The 11,999-nt window shown below is 34.8% G+C and overlaps 1 protein-coding gene across 1 annotated transcript; it reads left to right on the top strand.

The window, feature by feature from the left end:
* Window positions 1–10,881: 10,881 nt before the first annotated feature.
* Window positions 10,882–11,735, top strand: LOC145640495 (uncharacterized). Its single transcript, XM_081691767.1, has 2 exons — window positions 10,882–11,673; window positions 11,727–11,735. Exons 1-2 carry the CDS (start codon window positions 10,882–10,884, stop codon window positions 11,733–11,735), a joined length of 801 nt encoding a protein of 266 aa, XP_081547893.1.
* Window positions 11,736–11,999: the final 264 nt, after the last annotated feature.

Below are 11,999 nucleotides of genomic sequence, written 5' to 3'. Positions count from 1 at the left end.
GAAATATCCCTATGGTATAATATAAGCATCTATCAACTCCTTTAATCCTTCATTCATTTATATGATATGTGGCGGTCAATATTGAAGTTGTATTGACTATCCATTTTTTTTTTTTGATCGACTATTCATTCTACTTCTCTACAAATACGGGTTATATAAAAAGTAAAGTAGACTACTCCTATTACTGTAATATGGGTTTTAGATTAACTATTCTTAGGATTTGTTGCTAACACAAACTCTCTCTCAAATGACAAGTATAATTTATATCAGAGACATATATTTAACCCGATATCATAGTCTTTATACATTTTATATATGAAGGTAAGAGAGTAAGAGACTCCTCCTATAATCTAATTAGTTTATAATTTGAGACGGCCCCATATATGACATTGCTTTTAATCCCTAAGTTGGTGCCCGGCTCACATCTTAAGTAGTCAAAGACATGACATGATAATAAATTAATAATCACGTGCACATCTTTACGGCTTTTCCTCACAACTTTAAGACCAAATATTTTATTGTATTTCCCGCCAACAATATTGATCCAACTAGCAGTCTAACAGTGGCCTTGGGTTATAAACTTATAATTATTGGATTTAACTTGTCCAAGTTTTTTATTTTCTTCTAAAGTGTTGTTTATTTTTATACTTCAAAGTTGATTTTAGCCGATTTTGTTGAATTACATGTTCTAATATACTTGTATATCATGTTTATAAAGAGGTACAATTACAGCAATAAGTGTAAAGACAATAAGAGTAATTTGAATTAGGACTACTGGTACACATTAGTTGTTCCCTTACCCCGCCCTCTCTAATTTTAAGGAGTCTTGCTCGTCAAGTAATTTGAATTGATTTATGCGAAATTTCAAATCAATATAATCTTCTCCTAACATTAAACAAGAAAATCCACATGCATGAAGGGGTGTAGTCCAATAGTATGAACATTAAAATAGTTTATTGGGCCTTTAATCAAGCTTTTATTTGTCACTGAAATAGAAGGTTCCTTCATTTTACTCCATACTTGATTTTGAAGAGTATTCTAAACTCAGAGATATTACTCATATTAGTATTGGAAGAATAATAACAATGTTCTAATGATTACGCGCATCTTATTGTGAACTTTTGATGTAAGTTATCTTTAAAACTATCTAGCTATGATCATAATATTATAATATTATTATAACTTCATAGAATATTATATGTTTATATGACAAGATTGCACGTTAATTATCAAGATTAGGGCCTGTTCTCTTACGTTGAAATTCAGTTCAGTTCAACTCAGCTCAGTTCAGTTCAATTCAGCTCCTAATTTCCTTCTCTTATAAAATATTCAGTTCAGTTCAGTTCAGCTCAGTTCAGTCCAGTTTAGTTCAATTCAGTTCAGTTCAGCTCAATTCAGTTCAGTTCAGTTCAGCTCAATTCAGTTCAGTTTAGTTCAGCTGAGTTCAATCAATGAGAACAGACCCTAATTTTACTATTTTTTGTCTCTTGTAAATAAATTAATTGGTCAATTACGCTATTCTTTAATCATTCTATTTATACTCATTTCATATTTCCCTTTTTATGTTTTCTAAAGGTGGAAACAAACTCTTCTCCTGTATTTTCTTTTCTTGTTTAATTTTTTTTTTTTTTTTTTTTGAAGGGAAAATCAATTCATTAATAAGAAATCTTACGACATCTACAAAAGAGATTATAAACAATTAATACAATGAAAATTGAATCAAATAACAATTCTAATTTTGTAGAACTACAATCGCGAGTGAGAATTGACATTGATGAAACCCTCGTCTCTTGAATCGTTGTCCTCTACAGCCTTCTTATACAAGCTAAGGAGGCCTTTGCGATTTTTGATAGTTTTTGAATTGAACAAAACCTGATGCAATTAATTGTAGTCGTTGATCTAACAAGTGATTCAACGCCGCACAAACCACCACCAAAAAAATCAGAATTTCCGATGACAAAAGAGAAATCATCTACATCGATCAAGACCATTATAAGGATGAGATCTGTTATTATAAGCGATTAAAAATGGATTTTGGGGTTTACTACTGATCAAGGAACCAGTGGTAGCCCCTACCAAAAATCACAATGGAGATTAAGGAGAGAAGGGTGAAGGAGGTAAAAGGTAGAAGATCGAAGGAAAATCCTACAAAAATTGGAAAAAAAAAATCCTAACAAAAAGCTAGGAAAAAGCACCCTTTCATCAAGGAGAAACCTAGGGGGAAAACCTAGCAAAAAACTAGGATACAATAATATAGAACATTTCTTTTCTTGTTTAATTAATACAACTATACAATTATTATTAGTAAAAAAAGGTTTACATTCCTAACTTTTTGACTGCCTTTCACTTTTAAAATTCGTTGAGTCAACACAAGCAACATTCTAGTTGTACTCGTAAATCAATAGAGCATGATCACAAGTTTTTGAAAGCGATAAATACCTTATTACCATGCACCAGTTTATTTACACGCTCCATTAAGATTTTCAGTTATACCTCTCCTTTAAAATGACTGAATTTTACTCAAATGAAAATATTTTTACTGAACTGAACTGAACTTATTTTTACTGAATTAAACTTATTTTTACTGTAATAAATATTATTTTTTTAATTTTAAGGTGAAATAAACAGGGGCTGAGTAATGAAATTCCCTTGATCTTTAGGGCTTAATAAGTCTGGACACCTTCTTTCATTTCCAATATGTGAATCAAGATTCGGATCATGAGATGAGCTTTGTATCATAGTTGAATTTGACTCATAAATGCTAACTTGCTAAGTTATTTTGCTCATGCGAATAGGATTGCTTTTAAATTAGATTGAGTCTACTCGGATGAGATTAGTTATTGACATATTAAACGTGTGATTAATGTCTAGTATAAATTCGCAAATATGTCAATACATAATAATTATACTTTTGTTAAAAATGGGTTATATGCATGTACTAAAGCAAAAATGGAATAAGAGATGGCAGACGTCAACAATTTAAATTATTATGGGTTGAATTGTCCACGAATGTTGATAACTGATATTGTCTTCGCTTTTTAATGAAATGATAATTAAGTTGAAGATGCTTGCATCTTTAGCAAGCATAGACCTCAATCGCCTCATATCGTGTATACAAAACTTTTAAAAATTTCCTCCCAATCTTTAAGACCAAACTTTTATATTTACTTTTACCAACAATAATATTGATCCAGCTTACCAGCTAGCAGCAGTGGCCGTGGGGCTTGATTTAATAGATATATTATTTTGTTTTGCTATGATGATACACGTTTTTAGTGATAAATTGATTTTTTTTTTTTTTTTTTTTTTTTTTTTTTTTTTTAATTCATAAAAGTCATATGACAAAAGGAATTTAAATTTAACAAATACAAAGACAATTGAGTTGAATAAAAATATGCTGTACAATTACAATCGTACATTTTTCTTTTACTATTTCATATAGTTTTTTACAGAGTATAAAACATATTCCTTGTTTCAACAATCAGTTTAAGTTTTTGGTTGAGTTAGAGCTTGTTTAGATCTACTGAATTGAGCTGAAATGAACTGATTGGAGCTGAAATGAATTGTTTATCAGATAAGGAAATTACGAACTGAAATGAAATGAATTGATTGGAGCTGAATTGAATTAAACTGAAATTAAGCTGAAGAGAACAAACCCTTAGTCCTTGCTGTAAACAACAATTTATTTTATTTTATTTATTTATTTATTTTTTTGAGTTAAACCTTTAATATGGTATCAAGAGTCTGCGTGAAGCGCAGGGTATGAGGAGGGCATATGCTACATCAACATTTTAAGCTCAACGAACTTTCATGGGTCTATAGGAGGGGGCTTGATAGAGTATAAAATATATTTCTAGGCTTTAATTATCATGTTAAGCTTTTGGTTGAATTGGTTTTTTAATAGTTTTGATTTACTATCATTGCCAATTATAGCCTTAAATTTTTAGAATTATATTATTACTTAGGGTATGAACTATGATATATAAATGTATATATTTCCTCACATGCATTATTGCATAATAATATGGTCCCTTTCTTTTATAGGTTGATTGATAATGAGTTAATTACCCTATTAACAAAGTCTGGAACTCTCTATGTATGTGTCACATCATAACTTCATTAGCTATTGATATGGCGTCGCCAATAAAAGTGTTAGTCATAAATCTTTCATAAAATCAAGTGGACTACGTTATCTTTGACGATTGACAATAGTCTTTTCTTTAACAATCTCTTTTATATATTATAATTACTAATCTACGAGTAGTATATTACGCACTTTTTATTATTGAAAGTGTCTAACTCATGAGATGGAAAAAACACAGTTCATTCTCCTTTTTCCACCATTATTCACATTCATTAGTGTCATTCATACAATGACATGATCATGCCATACTTCATTCTCCGTTTATGAAAAATAAAAAAGTTACACGTCACTCTCTAAGGGCCTATTCTCACAGACTGAACTCAGCTGAACTGAACTGAACTAAACTAAACTAAACTAAACTAGAAATAAACGTATGAGAACATATCTTAATTCTCTTTCCATCAAATTTATTTATAGTAAAATATGTCAATAAAAGTGTCATTATAATCTACAGTCCTCCAAAAATTATGATCATTGATGTAATTTTGCAAATATCTTATTTGATTATTAATTTTTCAAAGAATTAGATTATCAAAATATCATTGAAAAAACAAAAAAAAAAAAATTCATTTGTATCAATGCATTAGCAATCCATGGTATGCAAAATATATACATCAATGCATCATCCCATGAAATGACTTTATACTATTGAATGAAATTTCCACAAAATTTCATTGTTGATATACTCAATTATATGATTTATTATATATATGAGTAGTACAACTCCATTTTCTCATAATCTCATCTCTACTTCCCATACTATTTCTCTCCTCTTCTCTCCCCTGCTTCAATTCAACCCTTGAAAAACTAAAAAAAAAAAAAAATGGTGAAGAAAATGGAGAAAAACAATGAATTTAACGCAGTTAACTTGAAACCTAAAAAAGGAAGTGTTATCCCAGCTAAGAGGAAGCTTATCAAACGCATCATTTTCGATCAATTCCTTTCTTTTTTTCTTTCCCTTTCTTCCTCCAACTCTGTTTCTTATGGCAACAACAACAACGGCAACAACGACGCCAATAGCAGCGACATCAACAACAACAACAACAAGAATCACAAGGTTTTTCCGGAGAAATAGTAACATGTTTTACTAAATGTGCACGATCAAGACTGTACCAATTAAAGTTATTGTTCTTTCATTCAAATTTTTGTTGTACCCTAATTCTGTTTTTATTTTATTTTTTGGCAACTTGAAGGCTCTGCTTTTACCCTGCTTCAGTTCATTTTCATTACTCACAATACATAGAATTCGGATTAGCAAGTAGTAATAGTGTAACAACATTTGGATGATGGCCTAATATAGTCATAACTAAGAACTAGTATGTTTGCTAAATTATATACTACCTGGGAAAAAGTCCCTCGAGTAGGGTAAAAACGCTCTCTGCTAGGGTTTCAGTTTTTCCATCGTTCTCTGAATTTTGTTGGAAGTTCTTGAAGTAAAACCAAGAAAGTTACGGTGTTTATTCTTTTGACTGTTGGGATTTAATGGCTATTGGAATCCCTTAATTTTAGCTTCCTCTTATTGCTAATTTAATAGGCATTATTGCTGATTAATGTTGTTACTTAAAGACTAGCCGTTACCCTTTTAATGTTGATTAAAGCTAGCTCTTATTGGGGATTAATGGGTGGATGTTACACCACTTGATTGATGACCATTTTCCCCTTAATTCCTGGTTGTTTTTACTCCCTCCATTGCCTTATAAATCAACATTATTCACCTCTGAAAGGTATGACAAAAAAACCATCCATATTTAACTTCTTACCTTCTCTTAAAATATATCCCTTTGGTTTTTGGGCAAGTATTCTGAATTCCAGTCGGGTTTGTAAGTGCTCACAAATTCCGGCGCCGTGCTTATCCTGGAGGGCGACCGCTTGATGTCTACTGCACCGGGGTAGCGCGGAATCGTCTTAATTCAAGGGAATTAATTCAAGGGAGGTTCATTCTAAACCAAGTCTCATGTTATTATATTTACAATTTGTTTTAATTCCTAGTAATCATCTTAACAAATATATGTTTTTGTGGTTGTTGACAAAGTATGTTGAATGTTGAATTTGTCAAGTAAATATTTGTTGAATGATTAATAGAAAGTAAAGTACAATGTCGATATTTTATGAGTATGACATTATATTGCATATAATCAGTTACCTTTAATTTGTTGGTTCTACATTTTGTGGATTAACTTGTTATTCAGTAGGATGTTATGAGCAATGTTTTTTGACATGTTTTGAGGTGCATAGATGTACTCCAAGTACTATTTTTATCATGATTCATGTATGTGTTGAGCATGGAATTGAGATGTACTATGTCAATTGATTGAACCCATGATATGCAATACTCGTATTGAGAACCTTTGTTCTCATTTGATTCATTACCTTATTTTCGGTATTTCATTAACATGTGTAAAATTTATAATTCTCAAACTAGTTGAGTTTTGTGAAGGGAAATTATATGATAATTTTTCTGTAAGGATATTATATGACTTTCTCTTTGGAGAATTTTTAAGTAAAGTATATTTTGGGAATTAGACTACAATTTTTTCCAATTTTTATGATGATACGTTGTTACCGCCTATGACTCTTTATTGTGTTATAAATTCTTTATGAATAAAGCATGACTGAATTTCATATGTTGACATGAGAATTAATATTTTGAAGTATTGTTGAATTATTATATATCTTTGATTAATTTAATGTTTCAAAGATCTATCTTTATTCCCCTGTCCACCTTATATATTACACCCAAGTCCTATGACATAGTTATGAGTTTTTCCTCAATCATGTATTTGACTATGTTTTATTTTGGGATTTAATTTGGACCTTATGTTTTCATGTGGGGGTTATAAGTTTTTGAACTTATGAAATTTCTATATAAGGAGTTTATGTTATTAAAGACCCCGTATGAATTTTGGGGGAAGTTTCATTCATTGAGAATATAAGTTTTAGGCGTACTAATAAGGGCTTTGATCTGAACCAAACTTTGTTGTCCAATGTGGGGGAAGTAATAAAGAATTAGTGTTGGACTGAAAGTCTAGGCTCAATTTTTGCTTGGTAATTGCATTTTAGTTCATGACTTTTTATGCGAGTCTTGGAGTAATTTTATCCTGAGCCTGATTATTCCTTTATATGGATAGTTTGTCTCTGAGCATATATGTATGTTTGTTAGCACTATGTTACAAGTGATTAGATATGCACAATGGAATGTATTATGTCTTTCTTTCTTCTTTGAGCAAAGCTTGAAAGTGATTAATTGTGCTAAAGACGGGTTTTAATTTGATGGTGTTTGCCTTACAAATTTGTTTTGGTATCTCTATGTCTTTAGAGTATCTACTTTAAATCAGTGGAATATCATGAGTGATTGTTTCCATGGAAGAAGTCATTGAATATTAGTTAGATTATGTCTAACTATGTGCAGAATATTACAATCTTTTTCCTGGGATTGTGATGCTTAATATCTCTTTTATGGATTGTGTTGCTAATTCACTGAGTTCTCGTTGGAAGTCTTTAAGGCTAAAAATTTGATTTGGATGAGTCATTGCTACCAAATAAATTTTTTGAATTTATTGATTATATGGGAGCAATTGTGTCCATTTAGTATTGCTATGTTTCTTGGGAACTATTCTTAGTCTGTTATTGCTTATTATATAAGTAGATTAAGAAAGTATACTCTTAACTCGAGCAATGATCTTTAGATCGTTTTGAGGAGGTTGCATAGGTACTTGAAAAGTACACAAGATTAGAGTTTGCACTATTGCAAGTTTCCATGAGTGATTGGAGTTCGACGATGAGTTCAAACTCAAGCGGTTATTCTGCACCACTAAGTGGTGGAGCTATGTTTTGGAAATTGTGCTAAGCAACCTTGTTTTGCTATGTTTGTTTTGGAATAATCTAAATTTATTGCTCTTGAATTGACAGGTTATTATGAGGCAAGATGGTCAAGAGTATATGGCTCTTATAAGCAAATGTACTTGCAAATATCCCATTGTAGGGGAATTCGTTGTGATTTGCAAGTTGAAGTTACTTTTGATTGAACCATGCCTATAATGGTTGATGTCAAAGATAAATTGTCGAATAGGGTAATATCACTAGACTAGAAAAAGGCTAAAAGATATGTTACGGATCCGTTAAGTAAAGGCCTTGTACAAAACTAGTTTTGGTAACATCGGAAGGGATGAGACTAAAAGCCCAAAGTATGAATTATGAGTAATCAACTCCTACTTATCATGAGTTCAAAGGGGAACATTATGAAATAATTCGGAAGCACAAAATTTTATTTTTGTCCATCCCTAGATGTTTGATTTGTGCTTGCTACAAACGGAAAGAGGATGAGCAAATGGCTCTTAATGGACCCATATCCATATTTTTGGTGGTGTGATGTAGCTCACACTTGATGGGATTCACCTACTTAGGTGTGGAAGTGTGGCCGCTTCCTATGAGTATTGGGTGGGCTAATACTCTAGAGCACCTATGAGCATCCAGGCTGGACGTATGGCCAGTATAATGCGTCACCTTTATTCGCGGAATTTCAGAATATTATACATGTTCAATTGTGTGGCTCAAAGTGACGGGTCCCTAACTCCCTATTAAGTTCAAGACGAAGGTCACTTGGTAGGTGAGGGATCATAGCTTGATGTCCACTATGTGTTAATTCAAGTCGCGAGACATTGACACTTATGCAATTGTTTTGTTTTGCCCAAAACCAATTTTCTCTCTTTCTTTCTTTTCACTTCTTCGAACCTGTGGGGGATTGTTGGAAGTTCTTGAAGTAAAACCAAGAAAGTTACGGTGTTTATTCTTTTGACTGTTGGGATTTAATGGCTATTGGAATCCCTTAATTTTAGCTTCCTCTTGTTGCAAATTTAATAGGCATTATTGCTGATTAATGTTGTTACTTAAAGACTAGCCATTACCCTTTTAATGTTGATTAAAGCTAGCTCTTATTGGGGATTAATGGGTGGATGTTACACCACTTGATTGATGACCATTTTCCCCTTAATTGCTGGTTGTTTTTACTCCCTCCATTGCCTTAGAAATCAACATTATTCACCTCCGAAAGGTATGACAAAAAAACCATCCATATTTAACTTCTTACTTTCTCTTAAAATATATCCCTTTGGTTTTTGGGCAAGTATTCTAAATTCCAGTCGGGTTTGTGAGTGCACACAAATTCCGGCGCCGTGCTTATCCTGGAGGGCGACCGCTTGATGTCTACTGCACCGGGGTAGCACGAAATCGTCTTTTAGGTCAGTGGTTTACCACGACGCGGCAATTGTAAATTGGTCTACACAACATTGAGATAAGTACTTTCGTTTAATTTGCTTATCTACTACAAATTTTACTCTAGATTTTTCCTTTCGATTCCTAATCAATTCTCAATCGTGTGATCTGAACGCTTATGGAGGACCAATTGGTGAAAGCGTGGGAGAACTTGAAACTGACTGAGGAGGAGAATTTTGTGCTTGATGGTTCGAATGCTATGGTGGATGAAGAAGTTCCACAACAAAAATTGGCTTTATCCCTGGTGGGCAAACTACTAACCAAAAAAACTTTTAATGTTGAGGCAATGAAAAGGGTGCTCAAAAACCTATGGCGAATTGACGAGAATGTGGCAATTCGGACTATCGATACCAACCTTTTTGTGTTTCAATTTTTCAATGCTGATGACAGGAGGAAGGTGTTAGATGGTAGACCATGGGCCTTTGACAACCAAACTCTGCTTCTGAAGGAAATTCGTGCGGAAGAACAGTCGTTTGAAATTACTTTCGATTCGTGCCCTTTTTGGGTGCGAATTCTCGATGTTCCTTTTGGGAAAAGATCGCCTGGTTTCGCTAGGGAGGTTGGGGATTGTATTGGTGAGTGCATCGAGGTGGATGAATCGGATCCTCTAGGCTGGGATGAGTACATGAGGGTCAAGGTAATGGTTAATATCAACAAACCCCTTCGAAGAGGGTTGAAAGTGGCTGTTGAATCAGGACACACAAAATGGGTCGGCTTTAAATACGAGCGCCTTGGTGATTTCCGCTATTTTTGTGGCCGTATTGGTCACAATGATAAAGACTGCGATGAGAAGGATGCGGGTAGTGGTGAGGCGCCCATGGTGAGGCGCCTATTGTCTTTCAATACGGCCCTTTCTTGACAGCATCCCCGCACCGTTCAAAGATACCTGCTACTAAGAGGGAATTGGAGAGGAAGTGGCTGGAGAGTATGGCCAAGAAGGGTCGTGTGCACCGATCAGACTACAATGACCCTGCGGCAATCAGGCTTGGGCCACCAGGAGCTGCGAGGAAATTGCTCTTTTCCTCACCGAAACCTCAATGTGATGTCACACCGAAACCAAGGGCTATCTCACTTGTTGCGGTGGCTGATGAAGGGAGTGGTGCAATGGTGTTAAGACCGATTGCTACTGTAGAAGGGTCGAATCTGAAGGGGTGTGCTAAGTCGAAGATTGTTGACAATGGGAAGGCAACAAAGATGGGTGAAAGTCAGTGCGGTGAAGCGATGGTGGGTGCTACTAACCGTAAGGTGGTGAAGGATGATGTGGCTGTGGGTATGGATATGGCAGAGAGTGGAGATGGCTTGATGGTATCAAGGAAGCGTAATGCTGCTGCTAGTTTTGAGATTTCTCAAAATGCTCCTGTCACTCACGTGGAAAAGAAGCAAAAAACTTGTGTGAGTAATTTGTCTTCTGTTTCTTCTGTATCTAAAGTAGAGGGTCTTGGGGATGTCCAAGCCCTCGAAAAACAATGAAAATATTGAGTTGGAACTACCACGGGCTTGGCAACCCGCGTGCAGTTAGGGGCCTCCAAGATATGTGTTGGAGGGAAAAGCCAAATATTGTGTTTGTAATGGAGTCTATGCTTGATGAAAATTTTTTGAATAAAATAAAAAATCGTTGTGGTTATTCGAAAGGTGTTTGCTTTAGTAGTACGGGTAGATCGGGGGGTTTGGGGATGTGGTGGAAGGATGTTAATTTGAATATTATGTCTTTTTCTACTCATCATATTTATGCTCATGTGCTGGAGGATAATAATGTGCCCATTTGGAAGGCTATTGGGATTTATGGGTGGCCGGAACAATCAAACAAATGTCAAACTTGGTCCCTTATGTCCCAGCTGAAGGGGATTGATAATCTCCCGTGTGTGATGTTTGGTGATTTCAATGAGATATTGAGCATGTCCGAAAAGGAGGGTGGTGTTCCGAGAAGTGAGAGACTTATGGATGCGTTCAGGGGTGCAATTGATAGGTGTGCTTTGAGAGACCTTGGATATAAGGGGAGTACGTTCACTTGGGAGAGGGGTAACTCAATGGCAACTTTTGTCCGAGAAAGGTTGGATCGTTTTCTTGCTGATGGAGAGTGGTGTGCTTTGTTCCCGGATCGTGAGGTTCGGCATCTACCAATCCTGAAACCTGATCATGCTCCGATTGTATTATCTACCGAACTTAGAAGACAAGAGGACTGGGGTTGCTCGGCTTTTAAGTTCGAACATTTCTGGCTCTCCGATGAACGGTGTGGCGGGGTGGTGAGCGATGCTTGGGTAGAAGCGGCCGGTCTTGGAATTCGGCAGAAGATTGCCTTTTGTGGGGAAAGGCTCGCTAGTTGGGCAGCTATGACCTTCGGTGCCATCAAGAAAAAAATAAAAAAAGCTGAAGCTGCGTTGAAAGTGTTAAAGGAAGGGGTCATGGATGGCGCAAATTTGGAACAATGTCATACTATTTCTATTGAGCTCGATTCTCTTTATTTGCTGGAGGAGTCATATTGGTTTGCTCGTGCTCGGGCAAATGAATTACACGATGGGGATAGAAACACAAAATATTTCCATCATAAGGCAAGTCAACGGAAGGCAAAAAACCGAATTAATGG

The sequence above is a fragment of the Chenopodium album genome, chromosome 7, assembly GCF_948465745.1.
Source record: "Chenopodium album chromosome 7, dcCheAlbu1.1, whole genome shotgun sequence".
NCBI lineage: Eukaryota > Viridiplantae > Streptophyta > Magnoliopsida > Caryophyllales > Amaranthaceae > Chenopodium > Chenopodium album.
Note: the sequence above shows the minus strand (reverse complement) of the source record. Positions and strands in the feature narration are given on the sequence as shown.

Bases quoted from the DNA above. Each gene is read 5' to 3' on its own strand.
- LOC145640495 (XM_081691767.1), top strand. From the start codon at position 10,882: ATGAAAATATTGAGTTGGAACTACCACGGGCTTGGCAACCCGCGTGCA.